The sequence below is a fragment of the Tilletiaria anomala genome (genome assembly GCF_000711695.1).
Source record: "Tilletiaria anomala UBC 951 chromosome Unknown K437scaffold_53, whole genome shotgun sequence".
NCBI lineage: Eukaryota > Fungi > Basidiomycota > Exobasidiomycetes > Georgefischeriales > Tilletiariaceae > Tilletiaria > Tilletiaria anomala.
The window spans coordinates 92,525-117,191 of NW_013546969.1; the positions used below are offsets into that span (position 1 = coordinate 92,525).

At 53.9% G+C, this 24,667-nt stretch overlaps 8 protein-coding genes and 4 non-coding genes across 12 annotated transcripts; 10 read left to right on the forward strand and 2 right to left on the reverse strand.

Annotated features, from left to right (window-relative positions):
- Window positions 1-52: 52 nt before the first annotated feature.
- On the forward strand, window positions 53-6,376 carry K437DRAFT_257137 (uncharacterized protein). Its single transcript, XM_013387265.1, has 7 exons — window positions 53-647; window positions 714-832; window positions 899-5,097; window positions 5,160-5,365; window positions 5,426-5,709; window positions 5,767-5,891; window positions 5,955-6,376. Exons 1-7 carry the CDS (start codon window positions 401-403, stop codon window positions 6,313-6,315), a joined length of 5,541 nt encoding a protein of 1,846 aa, XP_013242719.1. The 5' UTR covers window positions 53-400; the 3' UTR covers window positions 6,316-6,376.
- A 69-nt stretch (window positions 6,377-6,445) lies between these two features.
- On the reverse strand, window positions 6,446-7,177 carry K437DRAFT_212540 (mitochondrial distribution and morphology family 33; the record flags this gene model as incomplete). The annotated part of the gene is made up of 3 exons (XM_013387266.1): window positions 6,446-6,621; window positions 6,678-7,031; window positions 7,096-7,177. Coding segments are annotated over 3 exons (612 nt in total), but the record flags the coding sequence as incomplete, so codon positions are not given.
- Window positions 7,178-7,649: 472 nt separating this feature from the next.
- K437DRAFT_t35 lies at window positions 7,650-7,752 on the reverse strand. Its single transcript has one exon. It is a non-coding gene; the product is annotated as a tRNA-Gly (tRNA).
- Window positions 7,753-9,465: 1,713 nt separating this feature from the next.
- On the forward strand, window positions 9,466-9,979 carry K437DRAFT_257141 (uncharacterized protein). Its single transcript, XM_013387267.1, has 2 exons — window positions 9,466-9,829; window positions 9,895-9,979. Exon 1 carries the CDS (start codon window positions 9,543-9,545, stop codon window positions 9,717-9,719), a length of 177 nt encoding a protein of 58 aa, XP_013242721.1. The 5' UTR covers window positions 9,466-9,542; the 3' UTR covers window positions 9,720-9,829; window positions 9,895-9,979.
- Window positions 9,980-10,420: 441 nt separating this feature from the next.
- K437DRAFT_268854 (RCC1/BLIP-II) lies at window positions 10,421-12,313 on the forward strand (the record flags this gene model as incomplete). The annotated part of the gene is made up of 3 exons (XM_013387268.1): window positions 10,421-10,882; window positions 10,966-11,232; window positions 11,303-12,313. 3 exons carry the CDS (start codon window positions 10,421-10,423, stop codon window positions 12,311-12,313), a joined length of 1,740 nt encoding a protein of 579 aa, XP_013242722.1.
- Window positions 12,314-12,491: 178 nt separating this feature from the next.
- On the forward strand, window positions 12,492-13,452 carry K437DRAFT_225037 (uncharacterized protein; the record flags this gene model as incomplete). The annotated part of the gene is made up of 3 exons (XM_013387269.1): window positions 12,492-12,607; window positions 12,650-12,837; window positions 12,905-13,452. 3 exons carry the CDS (start codon window positions 12,492-12,494, stop codon window positions 13,450-13,452), a joined length of 852 nt encoding a protein of 283 aa, XP_013242723.1.
- A 751-nt stretch (window positions 13,453-14,203) lies between these two features.
- Window positions 14,204-16,083, forward strand: K437DRAFT_257143 (uncharacterized protein). Its single transcript, XM_013387270.1, has one exon. The coding sequence runs from the start codon at window positions 14,213-14,215 to the stop codon at window positions 15,950-15,952; it is 1,740 nt and encodes a 579-aa protein (XP_013242724.1). The 5' UTR covers window positions 14,204-14,212; the 3' UTR covers window positions 15,953-16,083.
- Window positions 16,084-18,093: 2,010 nt separating this feature from the next.
- K437DRAFT_225050 (SIS domain-containing protein) lies at window positions 18,094-19,104 on the forward strand (the record flags this gene model as incomplete). The annotated part of the gene is made up of 2 exons (XM_013387271.1): window positions 18,094-18,463; window positions 18,560-19,104. The coding sequence occupies 2 exons, from the start codon at window positions 18,094-18,096 to the stop codon at window positions 19,102-19,104; spliced, it is 915 nt and encodes a 304-aa protein (XP_013242725.1).
- A 745-nt stretch (window positions 19,105-19,849) lies between these two features.
- On the forward strand, window positions 19,850-23,713 carry K437DRAFT_225075 (glycoside hydrolase family 38 protein; the record flags this gene model as incomplete). Its single annotated transcript, XM_013387272.1, has 9 exons — window positions 19,850-20,130; window positions 20,199-20,289; window positions 20,349-21,080; window positions 21,149-22,232; window positions 22,298-22,701; window positions 22,765-22,871; window positions 22,942-23,377; window positions 23,450-23,484; window positions 23,548-23,713. 9 exons carry the CDS (start codon window positions 19,850-19,852, stop codon window positions 23,711-23,713), a joined length of 3,336 nt encoding a protein of 1,111 aa, XP_013242726.1.
- A 620-nt stretch (window positions 23,714-24,333) lies between these two features.
- Window positions 24,334-24,436, forward strand: K437DRAFT_t32. Its single transcript has one exon. It is a non-coding gene; the product is annotated as a tRNA-Gly (tRNA).
- Window positions 24,437-24,446: 10 nt separating this feature from the next.
- K437DRAFT_t33 lies at window positions 24,447-24,523 on the forward strand. Its single transcript has one exon. It is a non-coding gene; the product is annotated as a tRNA-Gly (tRNA).
- Window positions 24,524-24,533: 10 nt separating this feature from the next.
- Window positions 24,534-24,636, forward strand: K437DRAFT_t34. The gene has a single exon. It is a non-coding gene; the product is annotated as a tRNA-Gly (tRNA).
- Window positions 24,637-24,667: the final 31 nt, after the last annotated feature.

Here is a 24,667-nt window from a genome sequence, read left to right on the forward strand (position 1 = left end):
AGCAGGCAACGCGTTTTGACCCATAGAATAGTATATAGCCTTACTCCGCATACTCGTAGTGCTCGAGCTGGACAGCGTAGGCGGATCAATCCGCAAGAAAACCGGCTCTTTCCTGATCATTGAGCGGTTCAAGGTTGCCTGGGAGCCTGTGTGCATGAGCTTCTCCTTGAGGGACAAGGCAAAGCGCGGTTGGCTTGGTCAACGCGTGACCACGTCCATTCAAGTGTCCCATGTCCCAAACATCGGCGCGTTGAGCGTTGGCCATACGGGTTGAGGCTGTCGAGCGGACGTGCAACAATCTTTGACCATGAGTGCACCGAAGTCACAAACCAAGTCGTCTGCTTCGAGCGGTCCAGCAGCAGAAGAGCCATCGGCAGCAGCGAACCGCTTGTCAACCTTGATGGCAAAGGCCTCCAAGGCAACCGGGAGTGATACTCACGTTGCAGTCGTATCTGCAGGGACTGGCAGTGGTGCACGGCCGCATACTGGAAGTCTCGTGGTGGCGGCTCCAACAGCCGCAGCGCTGTCGCTCGCGCCGCCGCAAACGAGCGATGCCAAGGCGACTCTGATGGCTGGCAATGATGCGGTTTGGCGCAGTTCGGCTGCAAAGCGCGCGGAGAGGGCTTGGGCGGTGCAGAGTGAAAGATGTGAGTTTTCCTGGTATAAAACAAGATGGAATGAGCAATACAAATGACTGACTTTGTCATTTTCAGCTCTCGCAAACGATCCCAAGTTCAAGAAATATCAGAGCACAATCGAACGGACTCTGGCCACATTCGACAGCGTGAGCGAATGGGCAGACTTTATATCATTTCTTACACGCCTGCAGAAGGTGTGTTTGGTGTGGCACTCAGCCATGCGGACCACTGCTCATGCTCTGATCCTTGCAATCCCTCAGGCTCTGCACGCGCAATCCTCATTCAATGTGATTCCTCGGAGGCTCATCGTCGCGAAGCGCCTCTCGCAATGCCTCAACCCTGCTCTCCCTTCTGGGGTACATCAAAAGGCCTTGGAAGTCTACGAGCAGATTCTGACATCGATTGGCCGAGATGGCCTGCGCCGTGATCTTCACATCTGGTCGCCAGGAATATTTCCTTTTTTCCAATTTGCGTCCACCAGCGTGCGTCCGAACCTGCTCAGCATCTTTGATCGCTTCTACCTACCGCTAGGTGAAGACTTGCGACCTGTCGCCAAAGCAATGCTGTTAGCTCTCCTTCCCGGGCTCGAGGAGGAGTCCGGTGAATTCTTTGATCGCGTCCTGCGCTTGCTCGACCATGTCTCAACCTCCATCACGGAGAGCTTCTTCCTGCAGAATATCTGGCTCATCATCATCACTGCACTCCCGGTTCGACTGGCGGCTCTCAACTACCTCCTCAGGCGTCTGCCCAAGCTTGACAAGCTGACGGGAGCAGATGCAACTAAGGTCGTCGGACAGGATCTTGGCTTGATGGTTCGCGCTTTCACTGCTGCGCTCAGAGACGATGCGCTGCTTGTGCGGCGCCTAACACTCGACTTGCTTGTGACACACTTGCCCGTCAGGTGCCACACTTTCTCGCACGTCATCAAGCCGGATGATGCGATAATGCTGATTGGCGCCGCAACCGCTGTCGTCTTGCGAAGAGACCTCAGTCTCAATCGACGCCTCTATAGCTGGCTGCTTGGGCCTGAGGACGAGGACCAAAACAAGTACCTCATGAAGTACTCGCTTGACTTTGTCAGACTGTCCTTGATTCAAGGCCTCAACCGCTCTTCGAACATGGACGTAGATGCGACCATGGAGGCGCAAGAACCATATCGTGTCTTCATCTCCCTTCTCGACAAATGGGAGATCGGCCAGCCGCTGAGCAACGTGATCATTCTTGATATTTTCAGCTCCCTTCAAAAGTTAAGAGAAGCAGGTACAACGGCAATGCCAGAGCAAGATGGTATGGGGACGACAGCCAAGATGCTTTTCGAAGTCGTCGATCCGTTTGCAATGTACAGACAGTTCTACTTTGCACTCAAGCATGAGCTCGATCCGGCCGTCAATGCAACGAATCAGACGACGGCCTCCACTCGCACTGTTGAAGAAGAGAAGGACTCTGCTGTCAAGCTGCTTGCATTCGTTCTCAAGTCATTTCCAGTGCACGACGACGAGACCCGGCAGATTCATCTGCCTGCTCTTTTTAGCGGCCTCCTTCACCTTATCCTGCAGCTCTTCCGACGCGAGACGATACCCGCTTCCACCGATGTGGCCGAAGCTCTCTTTCTCGCTCAGCAGATTCTGGCTCTGATCCCGCCCAAGGTGTTTGTCAGGGTCAGTCAGGAGGCACAGGTGGCAGAAAGCTCCAATCTTGCTGCCGAAGGTGATTTTGGCCAGCAAGTCGAGTTATTCTATGCGCCGCGTGATCCATTAGCCGGAGAAGCCAAAAGGCTTGTTCTCAGCTTCCAACGCGCTGAAGTCGTACTGGCCCTCCTACAGCTGGCTGCCAAGCTATCAGATGAGACCATGCTGCAAGACCGGTTGAAGGCACTCCGGCCGCTTGCGATTTCTGTGCTTCGCAATATCCTCCAAGCCGTTCAAGCTAGCGAAACAGCGCATGTCGCCTTGCCGATGGGAGTGGACGGAATGCAGCCTAGAGTGCAATGGGATGTGGACACGTGGTCGGTCAAAGCACTGCGAGCGCTGGGCACAGCTACCGAACCGGAGGACATCGACGCACTCGCAAGCTGTCTAATCGCATGCGCGACTTGCGACGCACTACAAAAGCCGCTGTCTCTACACGGGCGCGCCGCAGTCGAGCTCATCATCGACAAATTGTTCGCGCTCCTCACCCGGGACATGATCTCGCTTCATCAACAAGCCTCCGAGCTCATCACTGCCGTCCATGTACTTGCACCAGAGCGTCTCGTTGAGGCTTCTATCTGTCGCCGTCTGTCACAGCCTTCTCTGCAACCGCGTCTTGCGGCTTTCGAGGCGCTGGGCATTCTTTGGAAGGTTCTCGATGATCGGGATGAGAGCGCCCAATTTCTTGACTTGCCTCTTCGGCTTGTGCTGGACGGTCTTCGCTCCTCCCACGTAGCCGAACGCCAAGCGGCTGAAGCATGGCTCCGCAATTACGTCAAGTCCTTCGCGCGCATTGTGACTCCGTGCCTTCGACAAATGCTCGAGGTGCCGCTTACACTCCGGCCTTGTTCGCAGCAAATTTCTGGTATCCAGGTCACGGGGTTCGCCTACGAGCAACCCTTCGATTGCAAAATTCTGAGCTACTCGGTCATTTCGCTTTCCAGTATCGTCAAGGAGGGAGGACTTGCATGCCTTCGTACGCTGCGTAGCACATTAGTCCGCAGCTGTCGAGACCCAGCTTTGGTCCAGCTCTCAGTACAAGCTGGCTTTAGCGTGGAGCAAACCTTGCTGGAACTCATTCTTGATCTCGCAGCTCGCTTCCTTCGAACCAGTTGCCCCGAGGCATATCGCGCGTCCATTGGCCTTGCGGTGACGACACTACAAGCTGAAGCAGCGGACCTGATCCAATTCATCGCTTCTCGTCAGCATCTCGAATCCCCAAAGTCTGAGGAGCTAAAGCAGGTCGTCATCCAATGTACAGCAAAAGCGATAGCTGATGGCGACTTACTGGGCCAAAACAAGCTTCTTCATGCGCTGCACGCCCTGCTGCACGGCCGAAGCAATATCGAAGAGAGCGGTGGTGACACAGTGCGAAGTGCTAAAGCAGCGGCGTTGCCTGGAAAAGTAGGGAACGAACTGCTAAAGCTGCTTCGGGCTGGACTAGCAGTGCAGTGCAATAGGCCCGCTCTCCACCACTGGGCCGACTTTGCGTTCTCGATTCTGCCTATAGTCCGCCATGAGATTGCAGACTTCTTGGTCCCATTAGCGGATTGCGTTTGCCAGCTGCTCCGGGAGGAACTCGCCGAACTTGAGGTTGTCTGCCTCCATGGCACTCGCACAGACATTACGGACGCGGAGCTCACTACACTCATTAATCTTGCTGAGCGTATCATCAACCTCTGCATCGAGGAGACCGCCGGCGTGTCCAACAATGGCGATACCACCGAGCCTCTAACACCAAATCCTGTGGCTCAAAAGGATGTGTCAGCAGGACTACTGGGCTTTGTCACTGGCTCTCGCACTGTGACTTCCGGTAAAGACGCTGATGAGGGGGCTATTGCGAGCTTCTCTGCTGATGCTATTTTGCAGCGATTCGTCGGAGACCTTCTGGTGGCTTGGCGTATGTGCTCTCGCAAGTTCCCTGGTGACGCGCGGCGTGATCTCGGGGTCATAACAGCCATCTTCATCAAGACCAAAGCCCGATGCCGAAGAGCGCTAGAACGTCTTTACCGCATGCGCTCCGCCGATGTAGTGATGGCACTGATCTCAAGCGTGCAAGAGCCTGGCCCAGGAAAACTGCGAGATTTGGACACGCTCTTTGAGGTCCTGGACGCCCTCGTTCCGAGCGAGCAAATTGCTGTCACCTACATCTGCGACGCGCTCGTGAATCGCCTTGAATCCCCTTCAGACAAAGGAAAGCGAAAGCCGTCGTACCCACACGTGCTAGACGACAGTCTTTTCGCGCTTCTGGAGGCGTACAACAGCAGACTGGACGGTACAAGAGCAGCCCAAGTCTGGCCAGTCCTGCACGTCATGGCCAAAGATGTGACCGTCCAAAGTTCTGCTCTGGGAGCAGCGATATACGGCGTGTTGAGGATCTTGGGCGCCGTCGGTGCAAAGCTCAGCGAGGCCAAAGTTTTTGAGGACAAGAGGTTCCGCAAAGACGTGCAAGACATCTTTTTGAAAGTGCTGGACAGTTCTATCCTGATTGCAGGCCGTGCACCAGAAGCTTCGCTTTTTGGGCGACGTGCTGCTCGAGACGCAGACGAGGACGATCAAACTTCCAAGGGTGATGGTGCTGAAGAAGAAAAGATGGCAGCGTCACTTGCAGACTTATCTGAGCACGCGTTGGCAGACCAGATGATCATGCAAATGGCGGATCGATCATTTCCCACGCTTCGGCAAATGACTCTGGATGCTGACCGGCTCCAAGCAGTATATACAAATGCGATGTACTACGTCGTCGGCCCCGCTTTGAAGACAAAGTCGAGGTGAGTTTCTTTCTTCCTTGCAAGACCGAAGAGGCTCGTTGGCTGACCTTTGCACTTCTCAGAAACTTTGACGTCGACGTAGCGACATTGGAGCTCTTGCGGCAACTCTGCTCAATGCCGCACAGTGTCAAGACTTGGCGCTCGCAGGTTTACGAGGCCTTCCATGATGCACGTTTCTTTAGAGTTTCAAGCGTAGCTGTCGACAGATGGAAGCCAATCATCCTGCATCTTTACACTCTTGACAAAGAGCGCCTTAGCGAGGCAATTTGTGAGTTTCCTCTTCCCTTGGCAAATCCGAATATCGAATTGACGTGACGGATTTGCGCAGCGCGCATCGGAGCTGCGCAATCTGCGAATATCTTCACCAATAGAGAGGCCGAGGCTCGTCTCCGAGCTTCAAATATCAGACGGCTTTCTTTCATATTGTTCACCGCCAATGTGGACTTTTGGTTGCCGCACTTTCCAGCGATCCAGGAGCGCATTGTGGACATTCTCAAAGCATCCGTGTCCGAGGTTGTAGAGGCAGAGATCTGGCTATGCCTCCGCGTTGTGCTATGTCGATTCTCGCCGCAGCATCTCAGCTCAATGTGGCCGGTGATAATTTCTGAAATGGTGCGTCGCTTGGAAGCTGCGTTGGTTGCTGATCGTTGACGTCTGGCTGTGTCACAGATGGAGGCTTTCGAGGCCCTCATCGATGGCCTTGCGACCCTTGGCTCAGACCGCGTGCGTGTTCTGGGCGAGCTCTCCAAATTTTTGGATCTTCTGCTCACAATGCAGACGCCAGACTTCCAAGTGTGAGTTCCAGCCGTTGCGCAATGAAGATGGCACTTAGCTTATACGTGATACATCTGTCACAGTCATCAATGGCTTTTCGTCCCTGACACGACCGATGTGGTGTACCCACCGGACGATTGGGTTTCAGAAGCATTGGTGGACCGAGTGACGCAAGCGCTTATGGAGCAGCGCCCAGCAATCAAGTCTAACAAAGTGAAGGACGGTCAAACTACGGCGAGTTCAACTGAGGTGGCGACAGGTACATTGCCGCTTCGTCGCCCGATGCTGCGATCTGGACCGATCGAATCGGTGGACGAGCTTGCTACCTTCTTTCGGTATGTCAGCATCAGCGCTTACGAAGCCGTGTATGCCACGCAAGGGATCGATCAACGGTACATCGAACATTGTCTGCTTGAAGACATGTTCAACGAGCGCGAGACGTGACTGTAGACTACTGCGCCAACGCCGCGAGCAATGCCACAGATGCTCCGATGGCACCGGCGACCATCAATTCCCGCCTGTGTGCTTTGGTGTCCGATGATGTGACTGGCGGTGTCGCATCTTGGGTTAGGCGAAGTTGCTCTACTGCATTCTGCATGCCTTTCATCTGCTTCTCGATCGAGGCTATCGCTCCCGCTAGCCTCTCTGCATTCTGTGCCTCTCCTTCTACGAGCCGATGTTCCAACATGAGAGCAAGCTTTTTACGCTTGAATGGCTCTACAAGGAAAATCGCCATTGTGAATACGACAACTGTTGGGCGTGGTCTATCAGCAATGTCCTCAGCAAGGGGGATCAGCGTTTCTCACCGTTGAGGATGGCGATTCCGACGCTACCCCAAGTAGAAACATTTCGAATTCGATCACTCCAAATGTGTTCTTCGTGATAACGCTGAGCGATGGCGCTCATGAGCATGTCAAACGATTTCTGGACGATCTCTTCGGCTAGCTCATATTCGCGTTCTGCCTCCTTCTCCGCACGCGCTTGTGAATGCTCAGAGTGCAGCAACCGCGTGTAGGTTGCCAGCTCCTCTTCTGACCAGGTTGATTTTCGCGACAGCAGGTCCGATAGTTGACGCTGAGAGGACGATCGTTCTGATACTGCTGCAAGATATGCTTGCCGTTTCTGTTGCAATTCTTCGCGCAAGCCCTCCAGTCTTCGTTCTGTTAAGCAATCCAAAGTCATGTCTAAGCTCAAACACATATGTGTTCATCGTGAACGACGCACCTAGCTTAGACACCGTGTCCTTCAGTTTTTCAATTTCCTCATAACCAGAAAGAGTGTTCCAACGTGCGCCGAGCCGACTAAAATGCTGCTGGATATCGATTTGCGCGGTGCTGCTGTATCGATGAGACAACGTCCCCTGAAAGGCAGATAGTCTTGAAGACGAAAAGTGCCGTACAAAGAGTTCGAGGCGCACACGGGAGGTTGATGCCAGGGACGAGGGTGGAGGAGCGAACGGCCACAAAGGGTGCGCCATATTAAGCAGGACTTTGCTGAGGCTGCCTCGTATTGCCATGGTTTATGATGGCCGGACAACGAACACAGAACGAAACCGGATCCAACCCATAAACCTGGCTTCAATACACTTACAACCCGGCGCTATGCCTGCAACGATCTAGCATCAACAGCACGGTTTCCAAAAATGTTATGCGCTTCTCCGCTTGACCTAACAGCAGCAGTATTGTCAAAAGTGGCGAAGAACAGTATCCTAGGAGGAAGGTTGCGAACATCAACCTGTGCTTGCAAAAAAGGCGGTTGCAATTGCAACTAAAAAAAGATGCTGTAACTGGGAATCGAACCCAGGTCGTTTCGAGATCTTCGCATTGCTCAGTGAACAAGCTTGGATGGCAACGAAACAGTATGCCACTAACCCATTACAGCTGCTTGATGTTAGGTGCTCATGTATTATCATTATATAGCCTTTGAAATCAAGTTTTCTTCAACTTTGTCTTCACAATTTCAATAATTTGTCTTCTGCCGTCGTTCGCGCAATTGCCTCTGTAACGAGGACATGACCATCTTAGAGTACAGAGGATGCTCTTGGCACGGCATCGGTAGAGGCGAAAGCGATCAGGAGCCACTAGTCACGGTTCCTTAGGTCAAATAGAAGCTCCATGCAAGCGCTGATGCAGTTGAGGGGGGTACTGCTGTCGGCTGAGGCCAGGATCTGGAAGAGTCGCTAAGCCCCGTGGCTGTAAGGGGGCTCTATAATGGGGTGGGTCGCACGCACAAACGGAATTGATTAAATCCACCATCGCTCGCGCCTCGATTGCTTTCCTTTATCCACGGTCAAAGCACGATGACATCAAACCATTCGGCCGATTCAGCTTCGGTGACGGTGTGGACGATGTGACCAATGGCAATGGACCCGGGTGTGAGACCCAAAGACTACTCGCTCTCAAGTACCGTATGTATAGCGGAAGGATATCTGGATGTATTCGTTATTTCACTAAAGAGGCGGCGGTTCAAGACGCACCTATTGGCGTGTCAGTCGATAAATGCAAATCCTGGGCGGCCCTTCCAGGTGGCGTCGACGCTGGCGAGGTTGTCTGCACAGTGGTGGGGACGGCGACTAAGAGTTGATGAAGTAGGTAACGATGAGGGTGCGGGGCCGCTTGCCAGGATCTCTGTACTATTAGAGCATGCACGCTGACCGTGAGAATGGCAGTGCGGGTCGACCAGATCTTGACGACGCAGCGACCGCGCCAGACTGTGTAATCGTTGTCCTGTGTGAGGGTCGAGATATTCCTCCTGCCGAGATCGCCCTGCAACCCGACCATAGTACTTTGCTACCGATAGATCGCTGGAGAACCGCGAAGCCATTCGCAGGGGCAATGCAAGCAATGTAATCGACGATTCTCATCCAGGATAACGATGTTCTCGCTCTGGTGAAGGCGCTCAACGTCATCGTCCAGCAGTCGAGCGCTCGCGACCCATACGCTGAATGGTCAGATAGCTCTGCGCTCGTCGCAACCTCCGCTGCGAGACATGGGAAAGCATGGACGCCGATGGCGAAGAATGAATAGATGCAGGTCAGTGGGAGGACACTGCGCGGATACCGATTCAAGGCACACTCATTACAAATTGATTGGATCCAGAACAAATCATCAAGGCACGTTCACAGCGACTCACTATGTGAATTCAGCAGTACCTGGAAGACACACCAAGGGGATCCTGCATACCATGTTGCTCGTTCACTACGGGATCTTTCTGTTCCGTTGTCGGGTTGATAGCTAGTGAAATCACACTCAATTCCGACAGTCGCCAGAAGCTTGCATTTATGGAATCCGCCATAAGATTCTTGGAGGGGCTAGATGTGTGAAGCATGGGGCTTTATTACTTGCAGTGTGCTTCACGCGCAGTCACAGCATTCAACGAATGCGTGTATCCATCGAAGTTGGGGCAAAATGCGTCTTTGAAATGATCACATTGCAGCAGCTCTTTCATTGCGTGGGCTTTGGCGTTCTTCGTTGTGCCTGGGTTGTTCGGCAAAGCTTGACAATGTCAATGCCACCGTGGCTCGCTTTGGGCCAGGCAGGTCGGGACCCTCCCGAAAACAAAGTATCGGAAGCAAAGGGATCAGGTGCGAGTGACTTTCTGGACACTGCAGTGGATTCGTTGGGGACTAAATACATTGAGAGAATGCGATGAGATGCGGGTGACTACTACTTATGCGGTGCGAGAATGGTGTTGCACAATTAAAAGATGTGCTGCACATGTCAAATACGGATGCTGGTCGATGGAAGCTGAACCAGATCTGTGTTTGCTACACTTGCTACTGTAACCGACCGCTTCAACAGCCGCTTCCGGTGACGGCCGACCATCGGCCGGTGACAGAACAAAGGTGATGGATGGAAAGAAATGAGTGGGGCTCTAGGCTTGTGGATCTTTCGTTGGGTCTTGCAGCTCACCCACAAGTCGCCTCCCTATGTCCTTGATGTGCTCATGAGGCCTTTACCTACCCATGGCGTTAAATTGACTACAGTGTCCGGAAGATACGCGATTTGATGGCGACGGACTCACCTGAGCTCTAAGGACCGCGATTGGCTGGAAACTACGGAAATATCATTCGGGCAGGCGATGGTAAAAGCGCGGGGGATAGAATAGTCGGGCGATATCTCGAAAGTTGTATATCCTGTCCCTCCTTCAAGCCAGCCAGCAACACGCAGCACGGAATGAAGCTACAGCCACTGACGCGCCACAGCGAGCTGGGCTTTGGTCACGGTTTAACCATCCCAGCGCTCATGCGATAATGGGGTGTCGCCGTCATCTTCTCGCACCTCGATTCCGTGGCGAAAATGCTTCAATACCAGTCGCACGTGACTAGACACTCTCAACAGCAAGCGCGTTCGTTAGTTCCGACTTCCGCTCGGATTCTGGCTGGGGACAAGGGCGCCTCGTCGTTTTCCTGCACTTGCATCGCTGTTGCTCTTGTTTTTCTAAATAACGGGTTCCTCCTGCTGTGTACATGGAGATTGCAATTGCTCCACCTCCACTCACGTTCCCATGCTCAAGCGCCAGCCTTCGTAAAGGTCCACCAGCGCTCGCGATGCCTCCCAAAACCCCCAAGAGCCGGGCCACGAGCAGGACTCCCGGCGCTGCTCCTTCCAAGACGGTCGCGCAGGTCGCAGCTACCCTCTCGAGTGTCGATGAAGACACTACAAAAAAGGCAGTATTGAAGCGTGGCCGAGCAAGGTCAGCTTCAATTGCTTCTTCCTCCGGATCCAAGCGAGCAAAAGCGACAGTTCGCCTTTCTCTTCCTGCGCCCCTTCCGCCGGCGACGCTACCTGGGAATCCCTCTGGTGCTGCGCTGAAGCGGCAGCTCTTTGTCTGGGGTAATGGGGATATGGGCCAATTCGGCCTCGGTACCGAAACGCTAGATGAGATCAAGCGTCCTAGGCTGCACTCGTGGGTGGAAGAGAAGAACAAAGCGGGCCAGCTAGGAGAATATGGGTTTGAGATGGTCGCAGCGGGGGGCATGCACACCATCGCAGTCGATTCGAAAGGCTACGTGAGTTATGGGTGCGGCGCAACGCTGGAGGCTGTATACACCGCTCCTCGATGACTCAATCAATTCATTGGGGTTTTTTGCAGATCTACACTTGGGGGATCAACGACAATGCTGCACTCGGTCGCAGGACAACACGAGATCCGGAGGTTGACGCCGAGATCTTGGAGACGCAGCCGTTGCCTGTTGAAGGGCTGTCTCCGACAGGCCGAGGAGTAGTCGGTGGTGCGGGGCCCGAAGGTGGCAAGGAAGGGGACGTGGAGAATTTCCGTGCTACCAGAGTTGCTGCGTCGAGCAACTGCAGTGTTGCACTCAGCGACCAAGGAGAGCTTCGGATCTGGGGTAGCTTTCGAGTGAGCCGGCGGGGTGGGCTGCGAAAATTGCGGTTCTTTCCACCACTGATGCAACTCCACTCTTTTTCAGAGCAATGAAGGACTGCTGGGCTTCGATCCGACACCGAACAGCGAAAAGTTGCAATATCTGCCGCGCGCATTGAGGGGTCTTGAGAAGGTCCGATTTTCGGCCATTGCATGCGGAGAAGACCACGTTCTCGCGCTAAGCACCGACGGCATTGTCTACACTTGGGGTAATGGCCAGCAAGCGCAGCTTGGACGAAGAGTGATCGAGCGAAGGAAGATAAATGCGCTTTTCCCCTCAAAACTTGCGCTTCGCGAAATCGAAGTCATCGGATGCGGCTCGTACCACAGCTTCGCCGTCGATTCGGCCGGCACAGTTTATGCGTGGGGACTGAACACGTTTGGGCAATTGGGGCTGGAGCCCAAGGATGACCTGATCGTTGAGCCGGTCGTCGTCGACGCGCTCAGTCCAGAAAATCATGGAGGTGCAAAAGTCAAGCAGATTGCCGCTGGCGCACACTACAGCCTCTTCCTGTACGACAATGGCGAGGTCTGGGGTACCGGGCGCTGTGACGGGCACGAACTTGGCATCGACGAGTCGCATCCGGCCATGCAAGCTATCCTCAAAGCGCGCGATCTCTGGTCCAAGCAACGCGACATTGACCTTGCACGCGAGCTCGAGGCGTACAATAAGCACATGTCGGCAAAGAGGGAAGAGGCCCAGAAGAATGGCACCGCTGGCGGAATGATGGGCAACGTTCTGAGCTCAGAAGATATGCCCCCGGTCAAAGGCCCGCCGCCAGACGAGTACGTCCCGGAACCTGTGCACATCCCAATGCCCAACAATGTCAAGGTCGTCCACATCAGCTGCGGTACGCGTCACAGTCTTGCAGTCGCCGTTGACGGGACTGCGTATAGCTGGGGGCTGGGTCTCAACTCCGAGCTCGGTCAAGGAGATGAAGAAACGCTTCAAGTACCGACACCGCTCAAGAGCAAGACGCTTGTAACTCATGCGGCGCTCACCGCTTCTGCTGGAGGACAACACTCGGTCCTACTAGGTGTGCCCAAGCAAGCCTGAGGGATGTTCGGGCTCAAGCCTTGATCCTTAACGAGTTCCGCCCATCTCACATTGATGCATGGCGTGACTTTAAAGTGGCTAAATGATACACTGCTTCTGTATTCTGTAATATCTTTGCTCTCTGAACAAAATCGCTTGACGGGCAGTGTCACAGCGTTTCGGATATGACCCGCTCGCAATGCCAGATAGTCTAGTCGACATTCTCTGTCTGGGCTTCGGCTGGACGGGCCAATTCTTGCTTCAACGCTTCGACAACGCTCACGTCTCCTACGCGTTTACAGCGACCTCGCATGAGTCGTTGCTGGCCAAAAACCTGGCTCGAGACATCGTAGCTAGGCACGGGCTGTTCAACCTTGGGGCTGCAGGGTGGCAGGACAGTGTCCACGACCTTCCAATGGCGCGGATGGTGGTGGTCATCTTTCCGATCAAAGATATTTGCCTGCTTGAAGAACTTGTGCAGACGTATGAGACAGCGCATGGCGAAACAAACTGGCTGCTTCTAGGCAGCACAGGCATCTGGAAGGGTGAGTGAGGGTGCTAGACAAGACCCTGCCACGATCGTCTGCCATAACAATCATGATCAACTTGCAGATGGTTACCACACCTCTAGCTCACAGTTCGACCCAAGCAACGTCCGAGGACAGGTGGAGTCCAGATTGCTCCAGATCAGAGGCCTAAGAGCTGCAGTGCTCAATTTATCTGGACTTTACGGCATACAACGCCAACCGAAGAACTTCATTCTCAAAGGAGCACCAACACGTGACGCCCTAGAGCAGAAGAGCAGTCTGCACCTCGTCCATGGGGATGACGTGGCAAGTGCGATCCTGAGCATGTTCATCGCGCTCTCAGATGATCAAGCACGAGCACGGCTCTGGGCTAAGCGATGGATTGTTTCAGATTCGCACGTCTACGACTGGTGGCATCTGGCCGGAGTAGTGCCGGATTTGCCTGAACAATACAGCCAGTGGTCGCGGGAGCTCGCGACAAAGTACAATGTCAACTTACCCCGGTCGTACGACGCCCAAGGGGCAAGCGATATTCAACGCAGTTTGAAGCGGGTTTTGAATGGACGCGAATTCTGGGACGCTGCCCAAGTAGGCATCAGTTCCTTACATGGACGCTTTTACGAAGGAAGCTAATCGTAGGCTCTTCAGCTATGAATGCATGGAAGGGCTCCTTAGACGGCAGCTGGATTGCCCCTCCTCTTGTTCTTCAAAGGATCTGCGATATACCATGCCGTTGCCTCTCAGATTCGCCTTTTATGGGTTCCACTTGCAACGGCAGTGGCATTACTTATATGCTCTGCGCTGCGTCAATGTATCAGGTGCCTTGCGGCTCCTGTTTCAATCGTCATCGAGGTGCAGGTATGATTTTCCTTCGCCCTTGGGGTTGCACGCGACCGAAGAAGACGGCCGGGGTACGCTGTGGCAGTCGATGAAATTGCGATGCATGAGCTCAGAGTACATGCTGCAGCTCGGAAGAAGTAAGAGGAGGATGCGTCAAAGTTCGATAAGCGATGTTGGGACTGTAGGTCATCTTCGATCGTGGGCTGGCCGTGGCCGCCTCCCGACGATGGTTTTAGAGGCCCCAAATTCTATAGAAGAATTGCTCTTCCCGGCCAATGAGCACTGTTACGTCGTGTTCCACACGTGAGCAGCACCTGTCCGAAGACGAAGTGGCATCAAGCAGATACGATCTTGAGAAGGTGCATTTGGAGCCGGGTGATTGGTAAAAGAATATTTCCAGGAATGTGCGAGCTTCGAAGAAAGTTGAAGAAAAGAAGGAATTGAATGGCCAACACACTGACCGCGGATGGATGGGCGGAAAGATATTTTTGGCGCCATCCTTCTTGTCCATGCATTTATTCGTTCGACGTCTGTCTTGTGAACTTCGGCGTCCATGGTGGCGGCAGCAATATCGCCCAGCCTCTCTGTTTCCAAGTACAGCTTTGCTTTTCCGGCCAGCCGCCTTGGTGCCAAGGCGTCAAGGCAGTGCGAGGTGCGGTCCGAGATGGAGGGGGTTTCATCCAACCTGGGCCGTCTGCTCAAGCAGACCCGCCTGAGCGCGCATCATCCTTCGCAAGTATATGCTGCTGCTCCAGCCTTTGCATCTCGAGGCGACTTTGGTTGGAAGAAACCACTGCCAGTCGGGAATGATCCGTCTTCCAGCCGTCCGTCGGCTGCGCTTGGCCGCTTGCGCTACTTGCAAGTTTCTCAGCAAGAAACACATGATGGCCAAATGGAATGGCGGGAAAACGAGAGAGATCCCCTGTTCCGACAGCGATGGTCTGAGAAAGGCGCTCGGTTAGCTGGCTTTCTCGAAACCCAGGCGAAGGAGAGCAGCACAACAGGAAACCAAGCGAGCTATGCGGGGCGCCCTCGAGAATCGCTTGGCCCGCGCATCAGGACTGTGTTTGATTCAGCCACCTACAGACTCCTGCCTTCCGATATTCCCAAGACCGTTGGGCCTCCTGAAGAAGCGGCGCCAGAGGACAAAGCTCGGTATAATGCACAGGAAAGGCAGTACGATAATCTCAGGTCAAAGTCACGCATCGGCGCTTTCACTCCTCCGGGTCTCGATGATCCCTTTGGCTCAGCTTCAACTTCCTACAGTCGTCACCTTGATCTCTTCCCCAACTACCGACAAATGTCTGACAAGGAATTCAAGCGCTTCCTTGGTGATATCAGGCAGGCCAGGCATGGGCTCAAGCAAAAGCTTCAGAAACGAATGGAAGACGGTGTCCGCAATGCGATTCTGCTCGACGCAAAGAGGGTTCGCGAGAGGACAATTCAGCTTGCTGACGACGCTGCCTCAAGAGGTGCCACACCCCCTGAGATTCCAGATGTACTACGTCCAGAAGATGTCAAGCTTCCATCCGTCCGAGCAGATATGTGGGACGAAGCACGAACTCTCACAGGCATGGACATGACCAGGCATCTGAAAGAGCGGCATGTGCGCTTGGCCAGCACACCGTCAAATAGGACTTTACCTCAGCCCACGCAAGTTACCCGCGTCCATCCCTCTGGAGGCCTCCAATACTCCCAGCCGGATGAGCTATACACCCAGAGACTCTCAGAAGCCCTACCCGGTCGCGTCATTGTCCAGCCTCTACCGAGTGGGCACAATCAGCAATTCTCCAGCTTGATGAGGAAGAACACACACTTGGGTGTCGCCTCCGGTGGTCACGTGGAACAATTGCCCGCGGCTGTCAGGGACAATCTCGTGCTGTACGATCCAGCCCAGCCTAGCAAGATCCGTGCCGAATCAAAGTTCCGCGTCATCTCTGCTACGATGGAGTCGCGTCTGTGGAACAGGGGTCAATTGCCTGCCGAGTCACTGCAGAGCTCCTACCTTGGCTACATTCAAGCGAAAGTTCGTCCCTCAAACGAGACGGAGGAAGAGAGGCCACTACCGGGCTCTACCGCATTCATTGGGGCCAAGGAGCGTCCCAAAGAAATCGAGGTGAATCCATCGCTCTTTTCGTCTCACCGGACGAATTTTGGTCGGTCAGGCGCTCGAACATCGAAGCCATCCCCTTCCATGCCGGCCGATGGTATCGCCGAGAATCTCGGGCGTGTTGGTGTTGAGAGCATGCTGCGCGGAGTGAGCCGGACTCTGGCTCAGCACCGCTCCCAATAAATGTCAATGTAGGGTACATGCGTGCATCATCTCTAGCAGTCTATGTGTTCGTTGATTTCTATTAGTCGCCCAGTCTATCTCGGTTGTCATGGTCTCTTCGCTCCACAAGAACAGTATGTAAGGCCCGTTTTGGCACCCGCCTTTATCAGCTTCGCAGCCTTCAAGTCATGCTTGGCTTGGCCGAATTTGTAGTGGTGCCTGCCATCAGGTAGGGTGCCCTGCTCGTCATGCTCCATGTGCATCTGAATATCTTTGGCAAGCACAAACTTGGACCATTCTCAAATTTCAGATTTGCTCGCGAAGAACAAAAGAGATGGAGCCAAGGCGAGAGACACGAGGCCCAGCAGCGACGTCGCCCAGTGTGTGCCCAAGTCAGTTCACGTCTGTCGCGTGAAAAGCTGGCAAGTCCATGAGCCGCTTGGGGTCGAGATGTCCAGCAGAAGGGACCATGTAATTCAGCGCTGTTTCTGACGCAGCATCCGGAGCCTTGGGACTCTCTCTAATTGATATCGCATACTGTTAAAGCCCAACGTGATTAGGCGGCACTGCCAGAGCCCTCTTAATTGAATGCCGATGTTTACACTGTCGACGACCTGGGCAATGACGACAGCTCCGTCAAGTCTGCATCGATATCTCAGGGAGCACTGCACTCCCGCGTGCGCGTCGATGCGGTGGAAGAGGCCGATGACGACGGGTGTCTGGCCTTGTTTGCGGCACTTGCGCTCCACGGCAAAGGCCTGTTAGAAGTCCGAAACTCCTGTGTTAAGGACATATGTTCATGAGTGAATGCTTCTGGCATGGTGATATAGAGATTTAATAAAGTCAAGACTCTGCAGAAGCTGATGGGAGGGAATGTGGTTGTCCTAGAAGAGACGGATCTAGTAAATAGATGAAGGCATGTATGGTATAGAGGGAAGTATAATACCTTTTTTGAACGGAACGTTCAGGGTATGGGCTGTGCCCTCTGAAGGCACTAGCACAGTGTCCCAAGCTCACCTATCTGTGTGGGACCTTTTTATATCCTGAAGCTATATCTTTTAGTTCATATTTTAGTTTGCGTGGAACATTTTTAATGTGTCACCTTTTTGTTTTTCAACATAGTGAGTGGGGCGAGGACACGGGTGAGAGTCACAGCCGTTTGGCCAAGTGCTGATCCTCGATCGTATTTCAACGAGTTCTGGAAATCTTTCGCCAGCCGAGTCTGAGGGGGGTTGTGCGGCGGTGAGGCGTGGGTGGCGCGTGTTCGTGTGTGTTCGCGTGGAATGGCCTCACGCCATTCCGGGGATTCAAATTGGCTGGATTGTGCGGTGTCCCTTCCAGGCTGTGGTCTACCGCCGGGGAGCGGCTAATTGCTTGGCCAATCTTGCATCGTTGCCTACCTTACATCCAGTCAGGAGATGTATGTATCAAGGGAGTAGTGCATCCAAGCGCACGAACACAAACTGGCTTAAGCACAAGAAGGCTGTGTGGCACCTGGTTAATACAGTGGAAAGGCGTGATCGGAAGCTAGAGCTTTGAAGGCGTGAATTTGTATTGTGCACTTTGATCGTGCTAGCGCCAGCTGCAGCTACGTGCTCGATCAATGTGCACAGCAAGGCTGGAGAGGCGAGAGCAAAGCGAACTGCTATTCATAGACTGCCATGTATGCCTGTCGTCCGTCGGTGTCTGCTCTCTCAGCGACGCCTTGGCGGGGCCGATCTGGAGCCGGACAATGCGGTGTGGGCCGATGCTTACGTAGCGTTGAATGCTGCGCTTATCGTATTACTCTCACACGTCGCGTAATCGTTTCATCAGCCTGTGGTCATACATTGAAATAGAGGAGGATGGGATCTTTGGATCCAAAGCGCTTGTCGTATAGCTTGCCCCTTCACACCATCTCAACAGGCCCTGCCATCGACATGAACAGAAGCATTGCATTCCAGCTCATCTATTCGTGCATACTTTTGGCCTTGCAATGAGCTTCCAAAAAGAACAGACAGCCTTCCTCGCCAGGTCAAACAGCATTTTTAGCATCCAAGCATCAGCCCATTCCCATTCAAGTTTCCTTCCTACAAAGAACAGCATTCGACATGCAGGATGCATCTAAGCAGAGTGCTGAGCCCCAGAGGTGTAGCTTCTCGCGTCACTCAAGCGTCAGCAGCATGAGCAAGTCCAGCTCATCAGCCGCATCTTCTGGATTCGCGCGTCTGGCCCTGCTCGACGACCGAGATTCGCTTTATGGCGGTGCCTCTTCCAGCTGCGTCGCGTCCACGTCCTCCCTCGAGACTACTCCGCAAGACTCGCCTTTGCATTCACCTTCTTGCGCTTCGCCCGACGCTCTGCATCCAAGAAGCGCGACACTCTCGTTCGCGGCTGAAGTTCTCGCAGCCGAGGCAAGAGCTCTGCAAGCTGCTACCATGCGCCTCAAGACCGACCCGGATACCGCTGCTGGCTTTGACGCAGCGATCAATGTTGCCATCCAGACCATCTCTGATGAAGGCAAGCTCATCTGGTGTGGTGTGGGCAAGTCCGGTGGGTTCCCTTGTGATGATCGAACATCGACAACAAAAACCCGACTCACTGACTTCTGATATGCATATGCTACATTCGCTTGTGATGCTTTCATAGGCCTCATTGCACGTAAGCTCTGTGCATCTGCCTTGTCGCTCGGTCTCTCCTCTGTTTTTTTGCACCCGACCGAAGCGCTGCATGGCGACCTGGGCATCGTGCATTCTAAGGACGTCGTCATCTTGCTGTCCTACTCTGGCTGCTCGTCTGAAATCACCGCATTGCTCCCTCACATTTTTGCGCGCGGGACGCCGGTTGTCGCGTTTTGCGGCAAGCCGTCGAGCCAGCTCGTGCAGCAGTCTCGGGCATGGGTCGACTGCCGCATGCCGCTTTTGCATCACAACCCAACAGCGGCAGCAATAGCGACCGGTGGCATCATTGCGAATTCGACGCACACGGATAAAATGGAAGGAGAAGCATGGGCAGAAGTCCCTGCGCCGAGCAGCACGACGACGCTCACACTGGCGCTAGGCGATGCCTTGATCTTCACGATAGCAAGGGAGCTGGGCAAGGGCAAGAGAGACTTTGCTCTGAATCATCCCAATGGTGCGCTCGGTCAGGCGATGCGGGATCAAGGATTGCTCACATGTGCTGCAGCTGGATGAACGCGTCGATCTTTCAGTCGAGCTGCAGGGGGGCAAGTCCTTTTCCTCAAGACGCACACCAACCATAGAGTAATGACACGAGTCGGTCAGTCACCTCACGTCCCGCCAAACAATCACCACTACAGCAGGACACCTCATCTCGTTTTGTTTTGCTCGCACGATTGATCGAACAGTTTGGAATAGAATTCTTTGCTCTATAACCGGTCGCCGATTCGGTCATGGTCGCACTGGAGCCGAAACGAGCACAGAGCAGGACAGATCTGGGGGTTCTTGTCGGGACAATCTCCCATTGTGTATTCATTTTTCCTTCGAGCCTGTATGCACCCATAGAAGTGTGCATCGTGAAAAGAGCACGTTGAAGATGATAGCGGCCCCGAATGCTGTGCGACTTCGAGACTGTAACTATCTTGCCTGTCTATGTGAACGTGCGATGTCAAGGGCAGTCACGACCGAACTCAGGATTGTGTCTGTGTGTTGGCTCGTGCACAATTCTTACTCGTTCGGCCGAGAGATGAGGGCTCTGCCTGCGGCACCCGTGTCTGCCGTGTCTGGCTGGGGGGGGTGAGGAGCATGAATTCGTTGCGCTGAGTCAACCTGGCAGATGTCCTCCGTTAGTTGCAGGCAGGAGTGTTGGCACGCGTACAGACTGCCCATCTTCTTACGGCATTCGCATCGGTACGCAAGCATGTCTGCGCATACATCTTCCAGCCTGTGTGCTATGAAGAGCTCGGGTTGCCCGAGATCAATGAAAATGGCACCTTATCCGGTGCTCGGCACAGACGACCCTCGTCCCGTGCGTGCTGTCCATATCCGCTCCATTCGCGAAAGGCGGCTAGGCGAGTTCATCGGCGGTCAATATGGTCAGTTCAATTTGGCCAGCTTGCTGTTCGAGGCCAGGACCGACAAGTTGGACGTCATCAAGCTCGCTCGATGGGACCCGCCGAGCGGGTCCAAACCGAGCTTCGACCAGGCCGTCCAGCAGGATTACAAGCCATGTAAGAAAGGCGAGCTTTTTGGCCCTAGCTGGTAAGAATCACCACTCTGGCTAGGTGTTTCGCTTATTTTCGCTCATGGCCCCTTCCTTCCGATCTCAGGACTAATCACTGGGTCAAGGTAGATATCAAGGTCCCTGAGGAGTGGCGCGAAAAGGAGTGGCTACAGCTCGAATTTGATCCAGGATGCGAGGTTCGTGGATACTGTGCGAGTCTGACGAGAACGCAGGTTCTGAATTATTCTTATTCCAGGCTATGATTTTCGATGTCGACGGACTGCCGTTACAAGGCATCACCGGCGGCTACGAGGACAATCGTCGAGTCGACTTTCCTTTGTCGCCAGCCATGCGCCACGGTGTGCGATTCTACATTGAAGTATCGGCGAACGCAATGTTTGGCTTGCCGTCAGTCTCCGAGGGTGGCGACCCAGATCCGAACAGGTACTTCCAACTGGCTTCGGCAGACGTCGTCGTCAAGCGTCCCGGGGCGTGGAAGCTGATGTGGGATTTCAATACGCTTCGCGGCTGCGTCGACGAGATGCCCCGCGACGGCATTTTGCAAAACAAGGCGCTGTGGGTGGCCAATGAGATCCAGAACACGTTCAGAAAGGCAGATCTCAGCAGCATAGACAGATGCAGGAAAATTGCGGAGGAGGTACTTGGCCAGCACTGGGAGCGCTCGGGACACCAGATCTTCAAAAAGGAGAATGCCGCAGAGCCGACGGTGATCGCGATAGGCCACTGCCACATTGACAGCTGCTGGCTTTGGCCGAGAAGCGTGACGCAGCAAAAGGTGGCGAGATCTTGGTCGACGCAGCTTGCCCTGATGGAACGCTACCCTGAGCATCGCTTCATCGCCAGCCAGGCAGCTCAGTTCAAGTGGATGGAAGAACTCTACCCTAAGCTTTTTGCCAAGATTCAGGATGCAGTCAAAGCGGGCACTTTCCAGCCGATTGGAGGTTCGTGGGTAGAGTGTGACGCTAATGTGAGCAAGTTTGCCATCCCGCAAGCGGTTTTCACGCTGACCGACCAAACTATTGATCCGCAACACAGCTCCCCAGCGGAGAGGCATTTGTCCGCCAATTCTTGTACGGCCAACGCTATCTACTGACGCGATTCGGTCAGCGGTCAAACGTCTTTTGGCTGCCTGACTCTTTCGGCTACAATGCGCAAATTCCGCAGCTCGCAAGAAGCGCTGGTCTCGACTACTTCATGACACAAAAGCTCTCATGGTCCAACGTCAACACCTTCCCCCACAGCACCGTCATGTGGCAAGGCCTCGATGGCTCGCAGGTGATCACGCACTTCAGTCCCGTGGACAACTACGATTCGCAATGCGGCGTCAACGACATCACAAAGTGCATTCGGAACAACAAAAACTTGGACGTCCAGCCGACAGGACTGTTGCTATACGGGTTTGGCGATGGAGGTGGAGGCGCAACAGAAGTTATGGTTCAGAATCTGAGACGTGCCCGGGCGGTCCATGAAAATGGCCATTTTGAAATGCCGAAAGTCACCATCGCCAAGTCCATGCCAGACTTCTTTGACAATGTTACGAAGATCACAGAGGGGGGCCGACGCTTGCCCGTCTGGTCTGGAGACCTCTATCTTGAGTTCCACCGCGGTGTCTTTACAAGCCACGGGTCTATCAAGCGCTGGAACCGGAAGTTGGAGATCCTCTTGCACAACGTCGAATGGACATGCACCTTGGCCAGTGTGCAGGATGCGTCCTTCAAGTATCAAAAGGACGAGCTCGACGCATTGTGGGAGATGCTCCTCTTCAACCAGTTCCACGACATTCTTCCAGGCTCGAGCATTCACATGGTGTACGATGACGCCGAACACGACTATGCTGAGATCGAGCGCAGGGCTTACAGCTTGCTCAAGGCGGCACACGCCACGCTCTTCGCCCCGGCGCCTCTCGGCACGTTCGCGGCCTCCAATACTCTTGCGCTTCCCAGACGCGAGCTGGTAGTGGTACCCATTGGACACCCTTCGCAAGCTCCATTTGGCTTTGTCAACATGACTCCGGACCAATCCAAGGCAGTCTGCATTCTCGAAGATCCAACGGGCTGTGGACTTGCCGTTCATCGACCCTGCGCTCTTTCTGCACTACACGCTGCCGAAGCCTTCGAGAGTGAGTGCTTGTTTTGGTGGAGGAAGAGTGAGCATGCGCTGACCCGTGCCGATACCCTTCTTTAGCCCGTGAACAGGGTCGATCCCATAGTATTTACGTCCTTTGCAATGCCTTCCTCGCCGTCCGCGTAGAGCACGGTCGTATCACGTCCATCCATGACAACCTGTCTAAGCGCGAGCTTCTTGCCCGTGGTCGCACTGCAGGCTTGACGATCTACGAGGACTACCCTCCAAGCTTCGATGCCTGGGAAACAGAGATGTACTCGCTCGACACGGAGGAGGAGATCGCCTTCGACAGCATCCGCGTCGTCCAGAAGGGTCTACGGGATGCGGGTCTTGTGTTGGAAGCATCATTCGGCAAGAGCAAAGTGAAAATGGTGCTGAGTCTGGGTATGCTGCCCGCAACGGCCATCGCATCTGATGAGGACGCGCGTGCACCTCTTGTGATTCAAACGGAGATTGACTGGCAGGTAAGTTCCCGGAGACATGATGTGTTGCATTTCCGAATCATCGCTCACGTCCATGCTGTGCAGGAGAAACATCGGTTCCTGCGTTTCAGTGTCCCAACCGCATTGCAAGCTGCTGAAGCGTCGTATGAGACGCAATTTGGACTTACAAAGAGGCCGACGCATCGCAATACGTGGGCACCTAGTGCGGCGGGCTCTTTCGTTCGCTTGCAATGCTGACCATCTCTCTTCTTCACAATCAAGATCTTGGGACGCCGCGAAATTCGAGGCGTGCGGCCATCGTTTCGTCGACCTATCGGAGCCTGCCTATGGGTGCACTCTGGTGACCGACTGCAAGTACGGCTACTCCGTCGAGGGCGGGACGATGCGTGTATCTCTGCTCAAAGCGGGCACTTACCCTGATGCCCACCAAGACGAGGGCAAACATGTCGTAAACCTCGCCGTTTACCCGCACGTCCATGCCCTCGAGCAGAGCGACGCGATCTCGTACGCTCGCATCTTCAACAATCCCATGGATGCGATTATGCAGGCCGCGCCGTGCCCGCACGTGCCTTCCGTCAGCATGGTCTCCGCTTCAACCAACATCGTAATCGATACGTTGAAGCGAGGGGAGGCAGACTTTTCATACTCCTCCTTGAAAGCGAGTGGTCAAAAGTCGATCATTCTCAGGCTCTATCAGGTGATTCGAGCAGATTGCCTCCGCGTTCAAAAGGAATGCCTCACTTACATCCTTCGATTTCTCATGCTCCAGTCCGTGGGCACGCACGAGAAAGCGACCTTGCAAATGTAGGAGCTTCATCTTCTTGAAGTAGGTAGCAGGAGCTGACACTGGTGTTTTGCCCTTGACAGTGCCAACATTCCAATCAAAAGCATTACGACGACAAACATTCTGGAAGACGATGTCGAAGCTGCATGCTCCTTTGACACAGTTGAACCATTCGACAACCTTACCCACCGGATCCCGCTCGTCTTCCGACCCTTCGAGGTCAAGACGCTGCGAATGGTCTTGCACTGACCAACTACTTGGAGAAAGAGCTGCTGCTGCGTCTGCAACCGTGCCGCCATTCTTCCCTTAAGCCCGTAATGTACTTCCGGCTTTCTGATGTAAAATGATAAGAACAGCGAGTAATTAGAGCTCTGCTTGCGCATCTGTGATTCATGAGGAAAGGGTTGGATGCAAGCAGCGAGGAAGGATATGCGCGCTCCTTCGGCGGTCTCCCTTATTCTACCTCTTCATAACGTCCGCGTCAGACCCGCTTCTTCTTCTTTCCATAGCTACGCCAACTTCTTGCACTGCTCAACGCATCTCCGAGGGTCGCCATTATTCCCCATTCGTCAAGACTTGTCTTTATCGGGGGTCCTCTTGGACCTTGTTTGGACGGCCTCGAGCGCTGCTGTGTGGCAACTTGTTAGTCGCCATTGGCTCATCGGCCATCCCATTAGGATGAGGAAGACGCTTAATAAGAAAGAACAGAAGGGCACATGCAGGTGGCGCAAGGGGCAAGCTGCTTGCACAGACGACTCCCAAAGCAAATTACCCGGGTAATTTATCAGACAAATACATTCCTTGAGGCTCTTAAATTGAATCTATTGGGCGGGTATTATACTAAAGGTATCTAGTTGCAACATCAAGGAGCTGTAATGGGTTAGTGGCATACTGTTTCGTTGCCATCTAAGCTTGTTCACTGAGCAATGTGAAGATCTCGAAACGACCTGGGTTCGATTCCCAGTTACAGCATTCCTCCCCAGCTGTAATGGGTTAGTGGTATACTGTTTCGTTGCCATGGATTTCGAAACGACCTGGGTTCGATTCCCAGTTACAGCACACTCTTATCGCTGTAATGGGTTAGTGGCATACTGTTTCGTTGCCATCTAAGCTTGTTCATTGAACAATGTGAAGATCTCGAAACGACCTGGGTTCGATTCCCAGTTACAGCATTCGTTGCCCGCTGTAATGGGTTAGTGGCAT